The following is a 26,979-nucleotide window of genomic DNA, read 5'->3' as shown; positions in this document are numbered from 1 at the left end:
ATTCAAGGTGCTTTTAAAGTAACAATACAAAAGACTTCCCTATCAGTGAGAGAAAGTGCCTCTGTCAGCTCAAGACTGACATATGGAAGGGAGAAAAGGCACTGTGAGATAGCTGGCGATGTTTCCTACTTGCTAATAACTCAACGGTGTAAGGTGTATAAAAACAGAAGGTGACAATAGGAGGCTTATAATTTATAATATCAGTGAAAGGAAAATGTTTGACAGCAAACATTTGTGTAGCAAAAGTAACCTCCTGATACCCTGCGTCCTCATATGGGGATGTTAAGTTTTAGGCTTGTGGCAGCCTCTTATTCTGCTGCATTTAAACTTTTATCCTCAAAACTAGATACTAGTTGGTGTAAAAACATGATAGTGGTCACGTAACAAAAGTAGACGAGGTTCAAAACCTATAAAAAAAAGCTGTAACTTTGCTAATTAGCGAGTACTCGATTGAGGACGTTGGTTCTTCATTATTTGCAATTCTGCTTTTGCACAGCAACGTTCAGACATCAGAATTAACAGTGTTGTATTTTATTACATATTGGTGGCTTTATTATACTATTTATTTGATATATTATATAAAATAATCCCAGTGTCCACACATGAGGACATAGTTTTTTTTTCCAAAAATCTACTTCTTGTTCAAAGACGACGCTTAGTTTTTATAGTTCTTAGGCCCTACTAATCCTAAATAAAGACAAATTAAAAATGCATTTGAAACAAAATTCAGGTCTCAGGAGATTAAACACATTAGTGTATTGCATGTATCGCCTTAAAGTGGTCTTTAAAAACGTTGACACAATTTCCTGTCTTTTAACCTTCGTTCTTTGCAGCGATGCTCTTTTCATCTTTCCCCGTACATAGCTGCTTCCACCAGTCGATATGCATTACTGCCCTCTGCATCACCTCTGTGATCAAGGTGTGTATGTGTGTCCTGTGCGCGCATGACGGCAGAATACAAAACATCCGTACAGCACCATGAGTGGTCGGAAATTCTGCACCACATCTTCAGTTATAGGTAGAGGGTTTCCAAGCATGTGCTTTAAGATTTGGGACATGACAAGCACTTTTACTTCATAGCTGTATAAGAGGACCATGTGAGCAATAGGAGTTGACAGAACAAATAAAACATTTCTCTCATAACAGTGAGTACGAAACCACTGTTTCAAATATAAAGCACAGTGTCACACTTACAACCAGTTCCACAAAAACAAATCTATTTTGCACTGTGCTGATAAAATCTGCATTGATATTCAAGTTTCAAATAAACACGTGGGAAAATGCTCTTAAGCAAATATTAAAGAACGGACGTTTTCTTTTACTGTTTGTCGACTGTGCCAACAGATCAGTTCAAGTTGCCTCACGTGGCCAGAAGGTTCAAATGGAATTACTTCAGGGTATTTTTTTTGCATTTCCATATTCGTCAGATGCACTTGAATCACCTGAATAAAATTTGAATTTGTCAGCATTGCTTCGAAGCAGCTCTGTCAGAAGAAAGGTGCATTCTTACCGAGCACTTGTTCACATTGTTGTCGTCTCTTTCTTCGTAGTAGAAGTACACAAATGGGATCCATAGGAAGACGCAGATTAGGATAATGGAGTAAAGGGCTGTATGGAAACAAAAGAAGAAAGCAAATGAAAGAATTAGTAAAAAGCCCTTTCCCAACCATGATATGTTCTGCATTCCTGAAATAGCATTGGCCAACCTTATTTCTCTCATGCAAGTTTGATTTCAATGTAGGATGTTCATCCACTTGAAATGATGGTGAATTTCCCTTGACAGGCTAAAGCCAATGTAGAGTGCACATCAAAACTGGTTTGTGTGAAGAATTTGCTGCAGCCATACACTAATGTGAATATCGCTTTCAGTCACACTATTCATTTATTTCTCTTCTCTGGATATTTTCTATTTGGTCTCTTGACAACATACTGCACGGAATCTATGGTTCACTGTTCCAGATAAATAAGCACAGGATGGGTGACTATAACTACACAAAAAAAGGACAAGAATGTTCAAAAGCATTGGCTTTTTTTTTTGCCCATGGAGAAGGGAAACAGTATAGAGAAAAAGTATATAATCATTTCATTGCTTCGGAAAACATGCAATATTTCAATATAAGCGACTAATTCAACTTATATAACACAGTATAATAATAATAAATAAATAAATAATGAGAAGAAAAGGTCCAAAGATTCATTGTAAATATTTTAATTAATTCTACATTATCAATCCTGCTGCAACCTAAAATTAAATGTATGTGACGCATGGAACCAGATGAGGAATTGCGAGGAGTCAATTTCCAAAGGCACTGAACTGAGCTGTTCGGTGTGAAGCCAAACTCTGTGATGGATGTAGCTGTCTGCAAATATTATGTAGTTGCTGTCTTAAGGAGAAATCTTTGCGGTGTGATGCTTTCTTGCGGTCACTGGTGGTACTGCTAAATGAGCTGAGCAGCAAAAACTAGTTGATCAATGTGACAATATCAAGTTAAGTCCCTGCAGTCTGAAATACCGAAGCAGAAAAACGCTACTACCAAGAGGACCAATCACAGCTCTTGCAGTCTGTGTTGCCGCGGCGCTTAGTTACATTTATGGGGAGATGGATGTCAACTACGCTGTTAGGGTCTGCGTATGCTCTGCCCTGTCGCCATAGCTTCTGCATCGATTTGACAAAGTCTAATTACTCTTCTGTCCATCATTAAATAAAGGCCCCTCCCAAAAGATTTGATTGGCCAACAGATGTTTGCTGACCCAGTGATTCCAGACCAGCCCCCCCCCCCCCCCCACAGGTTGGTCTGGTTTCCAGGTTACATCACTGTAATAGTTGCCCCCGTGGAGGGATTTAGTAGGAGTTGTCACTGGTTATAACCCATTCAGAGACAGCGAATTGAGTCTGTCAACCCTCCTTCACAGGCCTCCTCTCAACCAGGGCTGGATGGATGTTAGACACTGCCAGGCTATCAGTAAAGGACGTTTAAGTGTTATTTAACAGACTGTCTGAATAAAGTGAGGCAGACGGAGAGAAAACACAGTGAGAGAGAGAGAGAGAGAGGGAGACAAAAGGAGGAAGACACACACAAAGACAATCAGGACCTGGCTATGGTCAGATATAAGAGAGGTATATCTGAAAATTCATTTTGTCTGTTAATTATTTAACATGATTTGGATCATTCTTGGGTTAATTAGTGTATTAAACTACGGTACAGAATTTGTTAATATGAACATGTTTTAAACCACTTTCCAAAACAATCATCTTCATTTGTACACAGAAATTGCATAATCAAGTATATATTACACACTGCTCTATAAAAGAACATATGGGGCTTAGGTTACATAAAAGAACAACTGAAACTGAACTGTTGTTGTTCAAACTGGCTGAAAAAGACACCCTTGGTGGTTAAAGCAAAGAAGGCATGAACAAAACACAACGTCTGATATAAAAATAACTGCTGAACATCTATGAGGTCCCATGATGGAGCAGAACTTAGATAATGTTGCAGGAAAGTGCTTTTCTTTTTAATGCTCATGGTTGTTAATTGCCGTACATTCAGTGTGCACACGTTGCTCCAACTTACCCTATGTGTGTGCAACGTAGTGGTACAGGTAACTCAGCTCTAATAGTAGTAACATAAGGACAAAGGGACAAATGTTTCTCGTGGCTTTGAGCCAATAGCCAAGCGTGCTTGTAGGTTGGTTACAGAGAATTATCAGTATATTTTGTTGCTTTAGCAGCATTAACCAATTAAGGGTTTAAATAGTGTCTGATCAGAAGTGGAAAGTTGAAAACCTCCCCATTACCCTGTTTGCTTGCCACTTACACAAATGTGTACACAATGCAGCTTATGCAGCCAAACAATGAAATGCAAAAGTCCTGCAGAACATATTTGGATTGGGATGCGATCAGATCGGCCAGTGATCAAATCCCAGCTAAGTATACGTGCCAAGCGTGGAGCATGGCCACATATTTAAACACAACCTACTCCGCAGCTTGTGATAGGCGACCAAACCCTGCTTCCTCCTGCTAACTCGAACGAGCTGACACGCACCCATTAGGCATTACATTATGACCATCTTCCTGATATTGTGCAGGCCTCTTTGTGCCTCCACAACGGTTCAGCTCATCAGAGAATGGGTCTTGTGAGGGTGTCCTGTGGTGTCTGGTGACAGGATGTTGTTAATGGGGGTCTTTGGGTCTTATGGGCTGAGGAGAGGGGCCATGATCTGCATCTGGATACTATCTTTTAATGTTAAAAAGCTGCTAGCTATTAAAAGTATTAATACAGACTGGAGTTCTAAGAGTAAAAACTGTGAATAATACCAGCGAGAAAAACAAAGTGTTGTTTCTTCTCAGATTATGGTCCAGGACACAAGGAGACCTCACAAAACAGCTAATAATTGGTTATATTTAAACTCTCACAGATGCACTAGGAAAACGGTTCCATTTTACTATCACTGACCTTCTGTATGAAGTAGATGCAATATAACTGCCCTTGGAAAAAAGACCTCACTATAGTGTGATCTAAGCCTTTTTGTTTGTTTGCCTCTTCTAGTGCTAGCAGCTTTTTAAAGAAAAGACCAACACTCAAATGCATTAGGAATTCATAGAGCGGTAGTGAGGCAAAAACACTTAAATAGAGAGATGCTATATCAAGCTGGGGGCTTTTCTTTCTGCAGCAAATGGATGTCAGTGCAGACAGCTCAGACAATCCCAAAATAACTCTCAGAAAAGCATGTTGCAAAGATGTGCTCAGAAACAAGGTTGGCATTGCTCAGTATCACCTCCAGGTGATAATGTGAATCATTAGCAAGTTGCAACTCAAAGAAATGCGCAGGGAGGCAATCGCCAGCTTACCGACACCGTATGATTTTTGCTTTTTCTACATTTGAACAGCGCTTTCTTGGGACAGCAGTGTGTTCTGTTATGTTATTTTTAAAAAAATTTGTGCCTCAATTTAAAGCCACCAAAATCAAACAGAATGAAAACAGATGAGGCACTTATGGATAAGAGAATCAGGCCTACACATAAGAGAGAAACAACAAAACGCACGCCCTAAGCAGCGCCTTTGTAGCCTGATAAACAACTGTAGATGTAACTGTTTTGCGGAAAAGAATAAAGCTGAAGGAAAAAAAATGAAATTGAAAACTTGCGCCTGATAACCACTTAATCCATAACATCGGTGGTACACTTCAACTTCAATGCACATGCGGAAAACAACTGTTCCATGTCAGTCAAGAATGCATAGCCCCGAGCAGGTACAAACATGCCCCCCTGTGAAATGAACTACATTTCACAAAAGGCTCCCTCTGTTGCAGACAAATGAAAGTCACTGTTATGGAGGCTTCGCTTTTTGCCAGCTGTGATTGTGGCAGGGCATTACTTTCAATAAGCACATGCTCATTGCCGCACTAAGATATCCATTTACACTCATTTACAGCCGGACAAACTGAGTTTAGGATGATGCCCGGAGCCAATAAATGCAAGCCATGCACAGTATGCAGCCACTGGCATTGGCTCGCGGGCGAAAGCAATGGGTAAAATTAATCATAACACCGTGAATATTAACATACTGAGAGAATAGGTCATACTGCATTACCATGAATCATCCATTACTCTCTGTGCATAACTTCTGCAGGGGAAGAACACCTGACCGGGGACAAAAGCTTAGCACATCCATCCGTTTGACAGAGAGCAGAGGACTAAATCATGAAATGTCCTTAACCCTTTACTTGTGTTCATATGCGGCAGGGCTGCCTAATATGTTGGTGATCAACCTGCAGATTGCAGAGGTGGTGCGTGTAGATTGCGTGGCATTTAAAATATATTTTAGATGTTAGTCTGTCATCTGTTTTCACCATAGCGTTTGATACTTGTTGACGTGTAATACAATGAAGGATTTATGGGTGGCATGTGTGGCCAAACATACGAGCTGCAGGAAAAAGACTTAACCTTACGATCAGCCTCAAAATTAAACCCAGTGACAAGAGTAGTAAATAACATTGACCATCATGTGACAATGCAATGTTCTGCTGGGAAATTCCAGGTATATCATTTGGACTTGGTCATTGTAAATGTCCTTCACAAGCCATGGGGCAACTCTGGGGACATCAACACACTTTGTTTTACTAATTCTTTGTGGAATTTAGTTCGTATAAGTGCTATCGACTGCCATTCATTAAGCACCATGTAAGGCTTAATGAGAAACATTAGACCCATGTCCTCACCTCACTGTGGCTGTCTACGGGGGCATTAGCTCTTGTTCCTTACAGACGGGCAAAATGTAGTAGAGTTTATTTGAAGATGAAATGCCAGGAGAGATTTCTCACAGAAACGCCGTCCCTGACAAAAAAGACTCCTGGGACGGATGGGAATATCTGTCCGTACAGACACTTGCTGAAAGGTATGACAATAAGAGGTTGCAGTCTCATTTTCTGTAAACATCAAGGGAGGGAGCCTCATTGGAGGGCCAAAAGTGGGCTAAAACACTGGTGAATATCAGGCTTACATTTGACAGGTGGCATGAAAGACTCCGACTTGAGACTATTGTTGCTCTGTTTCTGCTGGATATTTGAGATGTTTGTTCTTCAGTGGACTACCAAGCGTGACTGCTTTGAGCTGGTGGTGGAGTCATTCTTAAATCTGACGCAGGTCAAAAATGAGATGGAAAGGAGAGATCACTGTGCAATAAAGCACTCATTTCAATGCAACTGATTTTAAAACTGCTAATTGCAGAACCTTTTAGCCTCTGTTTTCACTAAATTTTCATATGCGGTATTTTAATCCATGTTTATTTTCTGAAAGAATATGACAACAGCGCTGTGCAATTAATCAAATGTATTATTAACTTCAAAATCTAACCGAGCCCGATATCCTTGCTGCATACAGGTATAATGTGCCACCACACAAATTAAGAACGAAAACACGACAGAGATATTCTCCAAATGTGAGGGAAAATGCATGTTTGATACAGACCCGAGTAAAACATAATGCAACACTTTTTCAAATGCAGAAATCCTCATTCCCATTAACATCATGACTATACAGCAAACACAACATTTGCCCAAAGAAATTTTGACACTACTTTGTTTGAATATCAATCAGCCCTATAAAATAACGTGGGTTAAGTGAGCGTTATTACAGAACTAATTCAAATGAGCTAACTGAAGTTAGCTAAGTTTTTCTGTTCTTTTTTGTATCTACTATAACAAACGGCAAACAGAAGCTTTGCATAACCTCAGCCAAAGCAGCTGTATAACAGTAATATTACAAACAGTCAAAGAGTTCAACAAATAAATATATGTGGTGGATAAAAAAAAAAGAGCAGCTGCAAAAAGACGTCTGTTCGTTTCCTATATTACTACATTATAACAGTGAAGACAGCTGCATTTCTTAGGGAGAGAAATACTGAAAAAAATGAAAATCCAATATTTAAGTCTTAATACTACAGTAAGCACGTTGAGAATTAATACGATACCGAGAGTTATGTGCTAACTCCCATTTCTTAAAGTATATTTAGTATGTTTGCACTGACTGACATGTTTCGGGGAATTTCCTACTCAGCTGTTTGAGCTACCACTTCGCCTCACCCCCACCCACAAGCCACACTGTCACCCACATTCAGATTTATTGACTCCAAACAAATGGCAGTAAGCGATACGCTTAAAGCCTGACTCTCTGGAAAATGACAGGCTACGTCGTCGGTGTTAATTCGGTATAAAGAACGTGCGGGATTTGCATACACCTCTCCTCGTTGGACATCCCAGCTTACATCCACGATTAAGTACGTCAACGTGAGTTGCTGCTACTTTAAATGGAATTAGGGCTGCCAGGTAAGCAGAGAGGGATTTAAATCATGCCTTTAAGCACGTGACACGACGTGTGCATCACATTAAAAGATAAATTCCAAAGTGTCGAATTTAGTTTGAGCGGAGTTTTGTTTTTTTTAAATGTAATTTTGTGCTGTGCTACCTGAGCACATTTCGCAATAACAGCAACATCAACACATTTTCTGTGCAGTAATTTGAAGAAATCAGGACAGGCCACAAACTAATGTGAAACTGAATACACAAGAGAAAGGAAACTGGCTGCATTTACCGTGACTTATCATCAATCTTGTCTTCTTGTCTTCATGAAGTAAAGAGAGTTATGGATTATTTGTCAACAAGATCGTTGGGCAAACTGGACCAGAGTCATTTATCTTAGAGAAAGATTAACAGGCAATGAAACCTCCATGAATGGGTTATAAATATAACATGTTTAGTGTAAAACCAGGAGAGTGGTTTTATAAATTTAAACCACTGACGTTGACTTTCGGCTAGTTTTGTATGTAGAGTACAGCTGTACATGCTGGTAATGTTCAAAACAAAACGCTAGTTTTACATTACTCTTGGAGTTTTAGCTTTGAAAATTCACAAACTAGGAAATTTTGTCCACAGTCTAAAAATGTGTGCGAATCGTACAAGTAGCCTACTATATATAAGTAGGCACAGGTAGTTACGGGTTGTGTTTTGGATTCTTGTGGTGCTTGACTATGTTCTTATTGCTGAAGGTCCTTCTGCAACACAGTTACCCTTCAAAATAAAAGTGCAATTTGTCAAAGTTTTTCAAAAATGCTCTTAAACATTGCACTAGTCTACCACTTCCCAACAGAATTCAGCCATCACATGGTGTAGAGCAAAGATCATGGGCAAAAAGAAAGTTATTGTTGTGCAAGTGGACTGCTTCCTAGCTAGCTTCTGTTGTACAAATGGCATTGAAAAGGCAGAGAGAAAGACAATGATTTATTCAAAGGGCCCAGGGGTATTTGCCCTGTTGCTTAAGGGTCTTATGCACCACTGCTTTGAAGAACTGAGCAGTCTCAAGAAATTTATAAATGGACAGAGGTTGGAGATTGAAAAGCTAAGCTTTCAAAAATAGGGTTCATCAAAGATCACAAAAAGGTATTTGGGCTGAAAGGAAGTGGGGGCTTCTGCATCAGACATCTATCCCCTTTGTTGAGCTAAACTTTGTAGAATTTGTGAACAACTGCTGGGTTTAATCAGTAATGTTTCACTTTCTATATTTTCTTATTCCAGATGTATTCTGTTATATTTTATTCTCGCTCAAAATTCCTCCTCATAGCAATAACAACACTCATGAATACATAAATAGATGGTTTTCATCTGACAGACGTAAGGCATGATGTAATGAATCCATTTACTTGACCTACTTATGATGTTGCTGTTGTGTACCTTCTTAAAAGAAAAAGAGCTCAAGCACCAGAGTCTGTGAAGGTTCTCCGCCATCCAGGTCATGCTAATCCAAAAGGCGTTTAAAAAAAAGGCAACTGGACTTGCAGAGTTTGGAGAAGATGTTTCGCCCCCTCATCCAAGTAGCTTCTTCAGTTTTGAAGTGAACCAAAGTGGTATTCACTGGTGACCACGGTGGTGTTCTGAACTAAAGGAGCTACTCAGATGAGCGGCGCAACATATTCTCAAAACTCTACAAGTCCAGTTATCTTTTGGTTCAAGCACGAGCGATTACACACCACTAATACTAACAGCTTCCACATAAACACGCACATTAATGAAAAAAATGGTGCAAAAAAAAAAAAAACTATAAATATTGATTCCTAAAAAAACCCCACAAACTTGGTAAAAAGTTAATAATCTATGAAAACAACAATGTATTTATACTATATTATCAATGGATTAGAAATCATCGTCTATGGATACTGTTTGCTTATAAAACTCTTAATTATAAAAGCAGAAAAAGCTGATTTAGAACTGCTACAGAAAAGTTGACAATGTAAACTATGGATTTTTAATAAGCTCCAGAAAAAAACGTATGTGAGTGACAGAAAATCATCGTACGACAAGGCCTTCGAATGATTTCAGAGATCAAGTAAATAATGCAGAGTTCTTCAAAATCACTGGACATGCACATGCTTATTAACTGTGATCATCGGTGAATACCAATCAGTCTGTGTTGGAGAAAAACACGCTCACCAAAGGAAACAGAAATCTCTATGTCAACCCTGTAATTATACCATTTGCGAATAGACAAATGGACAGTGCTGTCAAATGTGGCATTAAGGAAAATTCAACTTTAAAAGGTTAGATTTGTAAGGAAGCTGTGACTGTAATACACATGGAGCTTGGTCTCCACCTACTGGCAAATGATAAAGTGATGCCCCTTAAAACAGTCCAGGAATGAGTCTGTCGTGTTCTACATAAGCATCAATAACACAGTAGTAAAACCGAGTATGTAGGCAAAATTCGATTTATCCCATTTTTAGATTTAGTCTAACACTACAGCCTTCAACAATGCATGACTTTTCTCAGGCACAGCACACAGCCCCTTACACTGTCAACGTACAACAGAGACATATTGTACTATAAATTGCCTGTCCTCCTGACTGAACAGTTCATCTGTAATAATAGCATGCAATAGGACCAAGAGTCATATTAATTTTCGCATAGCAGAAAACAACAAAAAGTACAATGAACTGGGGAACACGTCAAAGTAAATGATGGGTCAATACTCTGCATCGCTGGGCTTGGAATGCATTAGCAGAATTTAAAATGCACTAAAACCTTAACTCCCAAAACATGCTCCGAGGAACGGAGTACATTATCAATCAAAGCTGGAGGGCTCTGATTTGTGTATTTCAGGCAGGTTTACAAGCCCACATCACTCGTTATCAACAGCCAAAGGTTACAAGCACAACAGATTTGCAAGCAGATGATTCTGCACCACACGCTCCCTGAGCTATGATCATATATATATATACACACACACACACACATACTCGAAGCAAGCATCTCTCTTACTTCTCTCCAAGTTCCGAGAGGGCATGCTATCGATATATCCTTGAGTTTTTGTATGAAAAGCATTCATGTGAAAACCAAGCTATTTAATTTTTCTGACAATTGTCGGAACAAGCTACACGGATCAGGCATAACATTAGAACCACCGACAGGAGGGGAAATAAACAACACTGATCATCTTGCGACAATACAATGTTATTGCTGGGAAACCTGTGGACCTGGCATTCATGTGGATGTTACTTAGACATGTACCACCCGCCTAGACCAGACCAGACACCCCCACCTTATAGTAATGTCACTCCTTGATGGCAGCAGGCCTCCCCAGAAGGATGCAAGCACTGCATCCTGCTGACGCAGGCACATACACAAAAAAAAACGATTTAGGAACAACTCAATAAAACAGGAAAAAAAAGCACAAGGTGTTGACCTGGCTTCCAAATTCATTAGATCCCAAACTGATCAAGTATCCGTGGGATGCACTGGAACAAGCCTGGTCCACAGAGGCCCCTTCCCTCGACCCAAAGCCCCCCACTAACAGCATCCCGTTGCCACACCCTCAGAAGACCCATGTATATTCTCTGATGAGTCACAATTGTTTTGGAGGCACAAAGAAGACCTACACAATACAAAGTTGGTGTATATCAGGATTATAATGCTTATTTAATCTGCAAAATGGCAGTGAATGAGTATCACAATATGAAGTGGTACACAGCAACTTCAGCAGCCATTCAAAGCAACTACAGAGAAAATGACTTAACTCTTAGACACTCTAACCAGAGAGAGCCCAACTGCATATACTTTACTTGACTTGTGATTGTTGCACCATCAATCAATCAGTTCAATAACTGACAAGACACATCTCCATACACATCAGATTTTAAACCTTCCATAAAGTAATGTTTCCATTTGTCCACATAGCTAACCCAAACTACAGATAGTAAATCAACACAATCAAACTTCATGTGTCTAGAGGACAATGTACCGTGGCTCTTTAAATGCTGGATTCAAGTTCAACTGCAGTGTTCATAGTGAGTGAAAGCCAATTTTCTGATGACATTATGCCAGCGGAAGTGGTGTCTTTGACTGGGCTGTCTGGGCAAGGAGACAGCTCGTCATCCTTGCATTTGGTATTTCTTAACAGACGGCACATAGCAGTGTCGCTGACAGGCACTTTCAGCCAGCATCTGTTAGAAAACATGAGTGTCTTTGGCATGACTGAATTTGCGATCAACTAAGACAAGAAACTCATATGTTATCCTTTAATATGACAACCATGAAGGAATTTCAGAGGCATTAATAGCAGAGTGTTTGGAATGTATCAGCCAAATAGCGATCGCACACAAACACTGGAAACGTGGAGAGATCCATAGGGACCAGACCTGCCCTGTCTCATAACCAAGACAATCAGGGAAAATAAGCCCAAGACTGAATGCTCTACACAATTGCTAATGATATAACACAGTGTGGCACAAGTCAAAAAAGGTGTCAGTGCCAGAGAAATATTATCTAATATTGTAACTGTAGGAAATGCAAGATAAATGAGGCTCTAGGATGGAGAAAGTAAGAGCATAGTTGTGGTCATTCTTTGTTTTGGAAAGCAATGCTGCAGAAGAATTGTTGGAGAGCAAACTAGATTACTCGATTAGATACACTGCATTTTTGTTTTGTTTTTAAACTGGGAAAGCAACACAAGCCCTCAGATGATCATCAGAGTAGTTGTAGAGGCTCGGTTATGACATATACTATGTACTGGAAACACTAAATAGACCAGCAAAAGAGACTTATGTAGGAATTGAATGAGGTCACAGACACAATAAAGGTGTAAGGCAAAACTAACATACACTCATCAAACCCTAGATAATGTACGATGAGGCCGGGGGCACCATGGGAGCAAGGGAAATGTTTGTTTTATGCTAATGGTCATTTCCAGTACTTCGAGCACAGCACTGGGAATATGCTAATCTGTCTTATTCCACTTGCTGCATTATTTAAAAGCAATGAAAACAAAGAAAATGAAAGGAAATACCAATAACAGTGCAGCCGCAATAAAAGCAACTGTTCTTCAAATTAGTTCCCAACAACGACCTCAGCACAACGTTATAATCGTCCAGGATCCAACATCAAGAACAGTCAAACAGATTACTGTAATCCTAACTAACCAGTTTAAGGAACACGGCTTCCTGTACCCTTTTCAATGTGTACACACTGGATCTTCCTTTCTGGTCCTGTCAGTCTTGGTGTAGAGTTTGTGACAAACAAGCAGTCACATGCAGCATAGTTTCAAAGAAATACACTTAGACATAATGTGATTAATGGTCACAAGGGGGAAACTGTAGCTACTGCAGCAACACATGTACCGTGAATAAACGCACTTACATGAAACATACACAGTATACACATTCACAGCATGATAAAACTATTAATGTTAAAATAGTAGACTGTAATTAAACTGACAGTTTGTGTAAAATTAAACATAAATGTACTTAATTTATTAAGTTTAATCTAATAAAGTCGTCGACACTCTCTTAAGGGTTAATTAGGTAATGAAAATAAATGCATACTAACGTACGCGTCATCCACTGAATCCCCATTCATATAGATTACAATGCTGAGTTCATGATGAAACTGTGAACTTTATTTACTTTTTATTAAACACAAAAGTATTTCTAGATATTTAGTCTAGCCCACGGACTAAAATGTGGTCGTCAAAATAATAGAAATACATGGCACTCGAATATTACTACAAACCATGACCACCGAAATGTAAACTCATTTAAACAAATGCTGAATTCCCCAACCTTCATGAAGATAAGATTTAGTGCAGGACTGTTATTATTATTAGAATGCATTCATTTGCAGTCGTGTAACTAATGAGCTGGCAAAAGGTTGTGTATCTAACTAATGTAAAGCAACTTATATTTGACAGACTCCACTCACTTTAATGACCAAAGAGCGCATTTTGCCCAGAAGCATAGTAAATGGTTTGAAATCTCTGATATACTGCACTATTATAGAAACAAACTGTACAAATATTTGCACATCTATTAAGGTAACCCTGCAAAAAGAGCCTCACTATCTATTATCTCCATAGTCCTAATGTAGTTAGCTCCATTCATTTGAATTCAGTGATTTTGCCTATATCATATTTTCTGAATAAAATGCAGACTTTAAATAAAAAAAGCTTCAATCAGTAAAATATTGTATGGATTTAAATATACCCTCCAGTCATATCCTGAACAAAGCTACTCCAGCGAAGGTAAGATGTGCAGCCAATGTTACTAGAGACATCTATAGAGATGCCCTGAGTGAAAATGAGTCACCGCTGTAGCAAAGAGCCCATGTGATTCCCAAAATTAGACTAACGCCAGGCCCCAGGTGTTATTCATATTGAATAGACATTCAAAGAGAAGATGGAGTTAACATCAAAGAATAACGCGGCATACGAAAAATTATTTATGGGGAAAAAATAGTCAATGCAAATATTTAAAATAACCCACTCAAAAAACTCCTACCATCATATAAATAGTGTCCACAAATGATAATTTTTTTTTACAAACACAAGCTAGAATTAAGAGAATGCACTTACTGTAGTATCCATACAGCACAGTGTCTTCAATCTGACTTCTCGTGCCATTGTTTGCTGCCCATTCCTGCACGTTACCAAGACAAAAGATCACGGTGAAAATAAACTCAAAAATAAAGACTTTATAATAATCAATAAAAACCACAATCATGATGAATACTCATTGGAAAAAAACAAAACAAAAACAAAATGATGATAAAATGAAGTAATAAAGCTGGGCATGAAAGAAAAATCCTCATGTGTTGATGAATGAATTCAATAACCTGGACAGGGGTAGGGGGTATGGGTGCTGAACCAACAAGTATGTGGGCTACAGCAGGGCTTTGACAGTTTTGTTTATCTAGGTTCACAAACTGAATTCAGATATGAACAGAGTGACGCAAAACTGACAGCCACGAGGAGAAATAACTCAAAGCTGTCAAACCTTTGTCTAAGTCTATTTTTGTCTATGCGCGGCACAGATATGTGGGAAACTGTCCCTCATAAGCTTACATTCGCTGCATTTCACTTTAACAATGAACCCTCCAGCTAAAGAAAGACTGTTAAAGCAGCATTTGTGTGACTTTTGTTGGTTTTCACATTGTCATGATTCTCACCGCTCTGAGAAAAGCTTGAATGATCGTTTCCCATCAGGCGTTTATATTATTTCAGCAGGAAGCCAGAAATTTCTTTCACGCCTCTTTGCCGATTTTTATTTTTTAAGAGTGAGTGTAAACACTATGCAATCATGTCTGATTAAGTTAATGAGGAATAATTTTCCAGACGTATTAACACTGGGAGGCTACAGTATGTTAGATAGGCATCATGACATGGCACCCTTTAGCAATAAAAGCAGCTCAAAGCCTGCACAAGCAAGAAATTACCCATTCTTTTAAAGTAAGACGGCATTACACGCTTTTCTTAACAATAATAACAACAATTAGGATAAGAAAATGTATTTACCGTTTTTATTATTAGACAAAAATATTGTGCTCATTGTATAAGAACATAACAAAGGAATGCAGGGAAAGGCTTTCTGAGGAGGAGTCGGTATGTTTCCTGAAGTGATTTCATGAAGGCCTTTAGTAACTGAACTGATACCAACCTTATAGGTGCCATTGGGATACTTCATAAATGAAACCAGAAATATATCCACTGGTAGGAGGGCAGACGTTATCAAAGCAATGGCCAGGGCACATATTGCTGTGATGGTTGAAACAACTTCACTCTCCTGACGACTTTGAAATTTCCTAATGTAGGTCCAGCAGAAAACCAGGATGACCTAAATAGAAAAAAAAGAAAGGAAAAAAAAAAAGCTAAAATACAGGGTGAATCATACCACCATGAGAAACAATGAAAACCTTTCAGCAGTACAGTATAAACTAAAGTATAAGAACTAAATCTAAATTTCAAAAGAAGCATGTAAATAGAGAACAAATTAATATAATATAACAACAATATAATATAACACACTGTAACAAATTGCCCCTGCAGCTTTCAATGAGCTGTGTAAATCATTGAACCTCATCATACTGGGCCTCATCAACGCTGATGGAGGAAGGAAACTGTAGCTTCAGCAAGACTGAAATGACTCTTCAGAAAATATTATGCGGTAAAGGTTTTGAATTAATTTCCTAATGCATTATGTTGATGTTCGAGGAAGAGGAAATGGGCCTGTCACTGTGGACGAGCCGTTGGACTAAAGAAAACAACAACAAACCAAACAAAAAAAAGGAGAAAAAAAAGAAGAAAGAAAAAAGAAAGAGATGGGCAGCGAGGGGGCTCCAAAATGACAAGGTCATATTCCAGGCACACAAGCTGGAGGAAGTGAGGACACTGCAAACACAGGCCCCTCCAGATCAAGGGCTGCCATTCACAGACAGGATCAATTAAAGGCCCGCAGCTTTAAGCCTCTGGCTGCTTGTTTTGCCAGGTAATGACGCAGGCTTTGCATCCAAATAAGACCCACTAAAAGGTTTCTTCAAATAAAAGGTTTTCCTTCTGGCGGGTAGAAAAACAGAGCAAATTGGTGGCTTTCAGAAATTCTTCTGCGGGGCTTCCGAATTAGCCATATGACTGACAGCTGAGATAAGGAGAGCTAAATTGGGCCACAGATTACCCAACTGCACAAATTAATTTAAGTAGCGACTGAAGTCAGTATCAGCATGGGTCACAAAGTATGTCTGACTAGAGAATAAATGTTTACACAATGTGTGACGTAATTATGATGAATAGCAACCTTTGTACTGCTTTCTTTTTGTCATGCGTACTGATCGCTAACCAGCGTAATGGCACAGTCCTCATGAGGACTTAATTTTCTGAATGATAAAGTAACAACACTCGCCGACAACTATCGGCGGTGTCCTGTTTTACACTGACACTATATCTGATGGTACAAAACATAACATGTACTAAATATTATACCCAGTGCTTCTAACAGATCACCAACCTGTAAGTGTGTCACGGCTAATGTTAGCTAAGAGCCCATCCAAAGCCAATACAGGCGTTAATGCGCCGTACACAAAACACATTATATAGGCGCCTCTTCGCCCGCTGACGCATTTCAAACTAAGCGTCTAACGCTCCGCTACTTTATGAAGCCACTAGGCAACTTTGTGCTTGCTTACCAGAAGTACAATGGTGAAAATAGACCACCCGAGCACAGACTCTGAGATCAACGACTGAGCCGCCATCTTTCACTTCCTGCAACAACAAACCCACGTGTTTCTGTTGACGTCATCACGGTGGAGGGGGGAGGTCTCCGGTGACGTCTCCGCAGAGAAGTTGATGGGTTCATAAAAAGTGCTGCTGATCAAGTGTACAACTTAACATTTTACCCAGTGGTGAGGAAATATGGTATGTGATACGAGACAACATACACACAAAAAAGTGTGATACACACAAAACAGCGACTTTGTGAAATGACAGTGATATCGTCAATATATCAGCAATATATATATATATATATTAATTAAACTTCATTTTCATTCTCATTAATATATTTTTAATGCTCGTATTGAAATAATAAATTAAATTAAAAAATAAAATTAAATCCATACGAAGAACAGTCCAGGGTGAACTATCCTGGGGGACGTTTTATGGACCTGTAACTGACAAAAACAATGCAACGTATTTGAACACTGAATAATTGTTTCCCATATTAAAGTCTTAGTTATGTTTGGAAACAAGTCAATGTCCACATTTTTTTAATTTATTTATTTATTTTTTTGCCAAATGCTAACCCCTCTGTTTACGTAAAATGGTTCATTCCTACTGCTAAACCTAGTGCTAATGGACGTAGCAGTGCAGAGAGCACTATGGAGTATAGTAGAGTATTGTCTCAGTCTCCTAAAGAAATAACGAACTTCCTAAACAGTTTGAGTAGGGGATATTTTAGTTTAGTCCACAGTGAATCTACTTTTGCTCCAGGGACTTGCAAAACTTTCTCTAAAACAGTCATTTTATATCAGATATTGCTGCCAGGCTAAGCAGAGTTTACCAACCCTGCGTCCCAATCCTCATACCTTCTGATGCACCAGCCCTACCTACCTACAACTGTTGAAGACAGGTGAGCAGCATCTGTTAAATGACTTGGTAGTTGACAAAACTGTATGTGATTCAAGGAAATGTCCGTTTTTTAATGATTATGGGGAAATATAATTAGATCCACCACTGCACCCTCCCACCTAAAGATTGTCAAATGAAACAAAAGCAGTCTGTAGTCATCACTGGATCTTGCATTGAAATTACTGAGTGACTCGGTTTTTATTAAAATGACATGCTTTCAAGTCAGATACGTGTAGGTGTTTCAGAAAATCTGATATTGAATCATATGCATTGTTGTTTTTTAAATAATTACAATGATCATAATGTAAATTAAAAGATTAATGTGTTTTAGTTGCATATAAATGATGATAATTTTCCATTCAAGCATTCTAGTATTACATTTCAACTTAAATAGATGCCCTTGAGCACATTCCCAGTACAGAGTACGAGTATGTAATGAAATAGTGAGTTCCTGCGCTTTATGTACAATGTTGCATGCACGCCTGCACAGCCTAATATTTTTAGGGTCGGTATGACTCGTGGGGTGGAGAGGCCGAATCTGATATCTTTTCATGGGGCCTCTCCAGCATAAAATATTTTATATGCCGCTCAAATGTTTGAAATGCAAAATTGTGCATCTACAAATAATTTAACTGCAGTGAAAGTGGGCTGTAAAAAGAATGCACTTACACTTTGAAACTGAATCTGTTGCCCCCAATATTCAGTAAAACCAAATGGTATCAGTAACCTCTGTGGAAGGATGGTCAGAGAGGAATGCCCCTATGTGTGCTGGGTTAGGTTTATGTTTAGATTCAAAGTCACCGTTTCACTAAGGACACACCAACTGTGCTAGCCAGTGGGGCATTAAGGCCAACCACAAAGGCTCTGTGCCTCACCTGATTGGCACTTCTGGCGTAACTGGACTATCCACTAGGCATGTGGCCTGACCTGACCTGAACATATAACCAGAATACACTTAGGCCACCATTTAAACATTTATCTGTAGTGTAATAATATAAAAAATGTCTAGTTATGTCCGGTTGTATGTATCACCCTGTACATTACCTCTATTTTTTGTATGTGTTTTGAAATCAATACTAGTCTCTACAAAGCACAGAGAAGTTTCAAATACTAATATTTAACATAGTCACGGTCAGTTTTGATTTGGGAAAGTTATCTGGTTCAAAGGTTTGAACTGGGTCATTAGAAATTAGGGTGTGATGCACCTGTAGCTGTGTTCCCATGTGTAGAGCTAATCATCGGGCTGATACTTGCTATCAATTAACCACCACAGTGGCACACACCAGCAAACAGTCACTGTGCTTAGTACAAAATTTTATATTCCCTAAGCTTATGTAAAAGTGTATTTCTGGTAAAAATCTATATTGTTAATAGACCAGGCTTATGACATTAGTGTCAGTACATCCATCTGGCAAGTGGCTCACAGGATGAGTGTCTTTCATGCAGGGCACAGATCCTGTTTATGTTTCAGTTTACTTTCTTCAGTTTTCATTCTTGTCTTTCTCGACAAGATTTCTTGATTGCTTAGATGTATATATTGTCTTTATGCAGGTGCTTACTTTGGTCTGTGCGACACTGCCTACTCTATATCTGCCACGTTTGCTTGAGATTTCATCTAGAGCCTCAGAAATAAGTAAAACTAACATTTATTTTCTATCTGCTATGTCTCATATAAGCGCCACTGCAGAATAAATTTCAATATGAGCTTCACAATACAACAGAAATGAGTACTGTCAGATGGTGTTACTCGAGAAAATGTGTTTTCCTCTTTTATGTTCTCGACTAGAGGGGCCGCGAATCCCTAAAAACCACAGTATGTATTTATTTGAAGTGCAAAAATGCATTAATAGCAATTTCACTCAAATGTTCAAAGAAGCTGACTCTTTAGAGGAACAAGCCTCTGTTTCTTTCAGCAAGGGATCCAAACTTTCGCAGCAATGGGATTATATCAACTTTTCCGCACTCTATGTGAATTGTCACGTTCACCTTTTTTTGTTCTTTTTCTTTTCGTGCCAGGCACACTCACCATTTGTCTCAGTTTCTATGGAATATACGCTATATTGACAAAAGTATTCACTCACCTGCCTTTACCCGCATATGAACTTAAGTGGCATTCCATTCTTAATCCATAGAGTTCAATATGACGTCGACCCACACTTCATTTCTACTGGGAAGCCTTTCCACAAGTTTTAGGAGAGTGTTTATGGGAATTTTTGAAGCATTTATGAAGTCAGACACTGATTTTGGATGAGGAGGCTTGGCTTGCAGTCTTCACTCTAATTCATCCTAAAGTTGTTCTTTTGACTTGAGGTCAGGACTTTGACACCACAGTCACTCATCCATGTCTTTATAGACCTCACTTTGTGCCCTGGTGCACAGTCATGGTGGAACAAGAGGCCATCCCCTCACTGCATACACAAAGTTGGGATCTCGGAATCGTCTAAAATCTCTTGACATGCTGAAGCATTCAGAGTTCCTTTCAGTGGAACTAAGGGGCCGAGTCCAGCTCCAAACCATAATCCCCCCTCCACAAAATTTCCACACTTGGCACTATGCAGACAGACAAGTACCCACAAACCCAGCTTGGTCCATCAGATAACGCACCAAAGAACATCTCCACGGCTCTAGAGTCCATTGGCGACGTGCTTTACACCACTACATCTGATGCTTTGTATTGCACTTCGTGATGTTTGGTTTGGTTGCAGCTGCTTGGCCACATAAACCCATTCCACGAAGCCCTCTGTGCACTGTTCTTGATCTAATCTGAAGGCCACATGAAGTTTGGAGGTCTGTAGCCATTGACCCTGCAGAAAGTTGGTGACCTCTGTGCACTGTGTGCCTCGGCATCCACTGACCCCCCTCTGACATTTTACGTGGCCTGATACTTTATGGCTGACTTGCTGTCATTCCAATCGCTTGCACTTTGTTATAATACCACAGACAGTTGACTGAAATGTTTAGTAGCGAGGACATTTCACGACTGGACTTGCTGCACAGGTGGCATCCCATCACAGTACCACGCTGGAATTCACTGAGCTCCTGAGAGCGACCCATTCTTTTCACAAACACCCGAATTCAGTTATTTGGATGGGTGAACGGATAATTATGGCAATACAGTGCAGAACCCTTTTTCAGTTTTTCTTCATGCACTTTTGACTTTTTAAGTGCAGTGTATCAGAGAAATCTGCTTCATGTTGGGGCGTGTTTCTTAGAGCAGTCTAAGAGTGTACAGTCATGTTTCGCCATGTCTGGAATTACTGATACAAAATTAAATTAGTGCTCCCGTAATTACTTTTGCAAAGGGAAGACAATAACATTTGATGCTGACATCGAGACTGTATTGTTTCTGAAGGTGAAAATAATACGTCTTTATTGTATTGAGGAAAATTAGCCCGTTACTGACTGGAATGAAGAGCGTCCTCACCAGTTAATTAGTTGCTCGCTGTTACATTGAACACTTTCAGATCCAGCTCACTAAGATCAATAGCCACATATCTGTGCTTCATTTATGGCCCTTATTTTATATATATATATATATCTTTTTTAATTAAACTTATGAAATTCCTCCATAGCACATTATTCACTCGCACAGGGAAGGTATTGCTCTGCTTAATTCATGCAACCTTTCAAAACTGCATATGTGGTATAGTGTGGCTTGTGGGATAATTGTCAAGATATCTGTCACTCTAGGAAGAATATGGGGATTCAAACTTTTACATAGCCTTTTTTTAATTGCATTAAGATACTACAGGCAGCAGGAGGGTTTACTGCAGTGAGCAGATAACAAAACCAGGGTAACCTGCTTCATGTTTACACCCCCCACAAAAAAAATATAGTTTTACCGGAGCTAAATTATCATCGGCTGTCATTCGCTTTCCTCTTTCTCCTACGTCAAAGCAGATTTATCACTTCCGCACGAGAGGTGATGCAGAAACAGTCCCTTCAACGTGTCCCATCGCAGTTGCCTTCAAGTGCTTGCTATCAAACCTGTCCTTTTAATGAAGAAAATGCAATTTTAGCGAGACGTCCTGCCGAGAAAATATTAGGTGGAGCTCATGTGACAAAAAAAAAAAAAAAAAAAAGAGTGCTAAACGTTTTCTGCAGGGGTTGAACGTTCTCGTCTATGTGATGTGTGATGTAGTAATAAAGGGTCAGATTCTGAATAGGGGGAGAGAGACATTATATTTTTTAATTTAGTATGAGTAAAGCTGCCCTCTAACCTCATTTAATCTTGGTAATGTTCTGTGGCCTCGCGTTCCTCCAACCTTGCCTAACATTAACATACGGTGCGTACCATTTGCAGGTTGTGCTGTCCTAAGTAAATTGTATGTAAAATATCATGTGGCTGTAGAACAAACACAACACAGTGTAGTGCAAGGACAGTTTAGGAACGCAGGTTAGAATGGACAAATGTAAAATGGCCAAATTCAATATACTGAATATTATATATAGTAAATAATACTGTAGATAGAAGACACTATATATAATGATTTGGTCACGTATTGTTTTGTTGGTCAAATGTAATAAGAAACACCCCACAGAGACAAAGCTGTAGGATAAACTAACATGTATCTTTTTATTATTATTAATCTTTTTGTCTGCATACTCGAGGCGTCCATGCCCAGGTGAGCTCCCAGAAATGATAAACAGACTCCTCAATAGCTTTTGTGATTTTTTTTTTTTTTTCATGAGAGCATGAAAGGCGCACATCAGTGGTTTTCTCTGCACACAGATTAGGCACACACAATATGGCGTCTTTGTCTCGTGCTTTGCCTCATGTCAGTTCACTAAATCGACATGTAAACCAGACAGGTGTTTCGCCTTCAATCCCTTTCAGGCTATAGTGACTTGAGTAACTCAACAAAGGATCAAAATACAGTGATTAATAGCCTGTGCTTATATTCAAGGCTAATAAATGCTTGCCATAACAATTGCTGAGATTACGCATACGCGCACATTTAAGAGTACAATGCCGCACACACACAGAAACACATACACGTGTGCAAACTGTATTTGTTGTTCAGAGCATTATAGGATTAAGTGCACTCATTCTGCATTAAGAGAAGCAGGACAACGTTTGTCAGTAGTTCATTGATGTTGTGTTCACTTTTCTCTTCATGCCCGAAGGATGAAATCTGGCGGTTTGCAGCCTCTGCTCATCATGTAATCCTGATCTTTTATCAGTCTTATGATTCAGCATAAATGTAGTGTTTTATTCAATCTGAGTTAAAATTGCCGAGAAGAAATATTAATCACACCAGACACAAGACAAACTAAGGAGAATCTAAGGAGATGGAAGCTCTGCTTTATCCCGCAGTTACTGTAAAAACAGTCATTTTGTTTGGACGCTCTGTCCAGAACCTGAATACTATCACTGAAAGCAATTCTGTTCAGATCAATACAGTGTAAATTTGCCCCATTTTTCAAATCACCACTTTCAACATCGGAATATCTCCAAAGTTTTCTTCTGGGCTCCTCTGTGCCGACAGTTGCCGAATGTAATTTGTACTGTGAAGGCAATTTGTTGGACAAACAATCGTCCTCAAGCTTTAGGAAAAATGACCACAGTCTCTTCACCTGAGTGCACAAATATTGACAATGTTTCACAGCTGAAATATTACAAATGTTGCTGGTTTTTAGCCAGGTATTTCTTAACATTAAGATGAAGATACACAAGGACATACTGGCTGTAGTACAATTAGCGAACCAGAGTTACCTTCTCTTTAAGTGACTGAATTGGCCAGTAATCCTGGAAACAACACTGCCAGTTTTAGTTCATTTTCACATTTTCAAGATATTGACTACCACAAGATGATGGCACTCATGATAAACAAGACCCCATTTGAAGGAATTGAAAATGAAATAACTTAGAAAAATTGAAAAATATTTCAAATTATGACTATTTTGTTGCCAAAAAAATATATTTACTTAACAACTTTCTCCCTCACCTTGCGTGACAAATCAACAAAAATGTGATCAGGTGAATCTATGAAAGGCTATTCACACGATTTTAAAATTATAATGTGTTGATATGTTTGTTGTGATGTATCACTTCCAGCAATCGCCCATGTAAAACTCTCACTTCAGGGCACGAATTGTGGCCATGTGTGCAGACTCTGAAATTCACAAGGTTAAAGAATCTTTAAAAGGCCAATTTGTGGCATATGTCTGGCACCAGACATGTTAATGTAGTGTCTTGGGGTCAGAATCAGCATGACCATCTGTTGCTTGCCGCAGCCCACTTTCCCCTTTGTTATCCTCCTATTCTGTGTCTATTAAAGCCGACGTTATGTGGACATAATGTCTCAAAAGCTTTAGAGGCAGACTTCTTCCTCGAGAATGTTTTTTTAATATGCTCTTAAAAACTGATTTGCAGAGTCTAAATGATATTTTAATTATGTATAATCCTTGGTTTGTTTTTCTGTATAGCAGCACATAAAAAGCATGAACCGCGATCCCTTACAAGCAGTGCTGGGTTTCACTCTCAACAGTTCATCACTGGGCTGAACCACGGTCACATTCACGCCTACGACCAACGTTACGTTGACATCTTTGGACTGTAAAAAGAAGGAAACCAATGCAGGCACACGGAGAACATGTAAATCAACACATGACCTTCCTGTTATGAGGAAACTTTGCAAACCACTGTAAATGGTGATTGGTGATGATTCATATTAATAAATGTCTTTGCTACAATAAAAGTATGGGGAATGCGTCGGACTGGGGGCCGCACTAATAGTTGACAAAACGACCAAACACTAGTCTGCAGCTGGTCAGCTGTCTTGTCCTGTTTCATTGTGTAATTAAAGCAACGGTGACTGGAAATTAGTGACTCGTGTAGACGTTGAAGTTGACAAATAGTGATCAAAAATTACTTATAATTTACTGACTTCAGAACAGAAAATAGAGAAGACTGATCTCTTGTGGTCTGCGTAGTTACATTTCTGGGGAGCTGCACATGGGTGCTACAGGAGTAGGGTCCAGAGCTATGGCGTAGCTGTGGTGTAGAAGTTACCATGCAACTATTAATCTAACTTTAGTCCAAAAACACTGAAAATCCCAAAGTGTTACGTTCTTACTGTTATGAAGTAGGGGTGTGAAAAAATATCGATATATCGCGATATTTTTTCTTTTGATACAATAACGATTTTGAATGTCTTAATGTCACTTTTAAAAGAAAAAGTTTTGGGCCGATCGTGTACGACTTCCACTCATCCAGCACCACTTTTTATGTACAAATGCAATAAACTGAAAATGGATATTTTGGATTATCATTGTTTTTTGACTTTTGTCCAGTTTGTCCAATGAATTATCGCTGTCATCTGATGTACATTTATAGCCTACCACATGTATTTTAAGATGCACTTAAAATTTCTCAGTCTACTTATATTGCAATATCATAATATCGCAACAAAACTAAAAAATATTGTGAATATCATGAAGTCCTTGCCAATACCTGCCCCTAGTATGAAATGGAAAAAATATCTTAGGGTTAGGATCTCTGTCTCTGCCACAGTACTATGGAGAAAAGTGGAATTTAATTTAAAAAAAAAAAAAAAAATCAGCAGCAATGTGTCTTTTCAGGAACAGTGTCTTGATTACTCTGGGTAATCCATAGGCCACACTGTGAGCCATTTCCATCGGCCAAAAGAAATATTTCCCGAAAGGTTTTGACAGCGTATGATTTAGTAAGGATTAAAAGTATAGCACAAGCGAAAACCCAACTTCACACACAATCTGTCTTTGCAGAGCAACAGACTGGTATTTCACAACACGGCGAGGAGAGGATTACGTTCCAAAAGAAGACGATGGGGTAAAATATGTTGAAAACTATTTATCTCATTGTCAGAAATGAAGGTTTTGGTCACTAGTGAAGTACAATTGTGAAGCCAGACAGTACCCGAATAACTACTAATGAGCTACATAAGGTGACAGTCTGTATGCACATACAGGAAACATTTTACTGGAAATCGTACGTGATTCAATAATCTGCGGGTTCTATTTGTCACTTGTCTTGCTTCAGCTATTTCTCTATATTGTAATCTGATGCATTGGATGCAATCCACAAAAACCATTTGCTGTGTTGTGAAAGTTGGAAATGCACCATCCGTGAAGATTCTCAGTTATCCAGGTCATGGTGTATCAAAATGTATTATCTACACTTTGTCTTTTGAAGTCACTGAATGAAAAGCGGCCTTTTATAAAGTTTAGGATTTAGTATAACTTCACTTGTCCGCTTTGCCGTGTTAAACGAGGCAGGTCAGGTTTGTCTACACAGTAGGATAAAACAAGATAATCCTTTAATTAATCCCACAGTGGGAATAAATTAAAACAGATTTTAAATTATTTCTACTGACTGATGAAACGTCTTTTAAAGGCGTATATGTAGTTGCTGTTAAATGTGTTGTAGCCTGTGGAGCTCAAGATCTGTACAGTTTTCATCATGAAACCACGGAGCCAATCTTGCGAGGTCAGTTCACCCACACACACACACACACACACACACTGAAATACACACACACAAATTCTGGATCTCAGAAGAAATACACAGTAAAGAAATACAGCGGAATAAAAAGAAAACAAAATCTATTTAAATGTTAAATAGTTTGCATGTTAAATAGATAGCAACACCACAGCACACAAAGCATGTTGCATATTTCATGCAAAACTTTATGATAACTCTGAAAGTGCGAGAAAAGCTGCAACAATTCCAGGAATTTAGAAAAAAAAAAAACACGAAGAAGCGAGAAAAGAAAACAGCTTTTATGATAAAAACTAAATAATAGGGCCACCTGGCTCATTTTGAATGTTCGGTTCTTTATAGCATTTTCTCTTTGTTTCTTTTGACACAGTGCGTGTCTGCGTGTGTCCCCCCGTGGTGAATGGGGAGGGCGCATTAACATCATCTGTCTAAACAGTTACATATGTGGAGCCTGAACACCTGTTTTCCGTGGGTCGTGTGTCTTCAAACTGTTGTTTTAACACAAACTCCACCAACTCCAGGGGCCAGAGCGCTTGTGATTTAAGGTCCACAGTTTCAATTA

General features: G+C 39.0%; 2 protein-coding genes across 2 annotated transcripts in view; one reads left to right on the top strand and one right to left on the bottom strand.

Moving 5' to 3' along the window:
* The window catches only part of lmbrd1 (LMBR1 domain containing 1), a 52,058-nt gene extending 34,957 nt beyond the window's left edge, over positions 1–17,101 (bottom strand). The window contains exons 1-4 of the mRNA XM_047603606.1: positions 16,996–17,101; positions 15,474–15,650; positions 14,393–14,456; positions 1,511–1,608 (exon numbers count right to left, since the gene is read on the bottom strand). Coding sequence (XP_047459562.1) covers positions 1,511–1,608; positions 14,393–14,456; positions 15,474–15,650; positions 16,996–17,061 — 405 coding nt within the window. The 5' untranslated portion in view covers positions 17,062–17,101. The remainder of the gene's footprint in view (positions 1–1,510; positions 1,609–14,392; positions 14,457–15,473; positions 15,651–16,995) is intronic.
* Positions 17,102–17,682: 581 nt separating this feature from the next.
* The window catches only part of LOC125018827 (collagen alpha-1(XIX) chain), a 109,146-nt gene continuing 99,849 nt past the window's right edge, over positions 17,683–26,979 (top strand). Inside the window, exon 1 of the mRNA XM_047603211.1 lies at positions 17,683–17,936. Coding sequence (XP_047459167.1) covers positions 17,899–17,936 — 38 coding nt within the window. The 5' untranslated portion in view covers positions 17,683–17,898. The remainder of the gene's footprint in view (positions 17,937–26,979) is intronic.

The sequence above is a fragment of the Mugil cephalus genome, chromosome 13, assembly GCF_022458985.1.
Source record: "Mugil cephalus isolate CIBA_MC_2020 chromosome 13, CIBA_Mcephalus_1.1, whole genome shotgun sequence".
Lineage (NCBI taxonomy): Eukaryota > Metazoa > Chordata > Actinopteri > Mugiliformes > Mugilidae > Mugil > Mugil cephalus.
The sequence above is the reverse complement of the archived record's forward strand: the minus strand, read 5'-3'. Positions and strand labels throughout refer to the sequence as shown.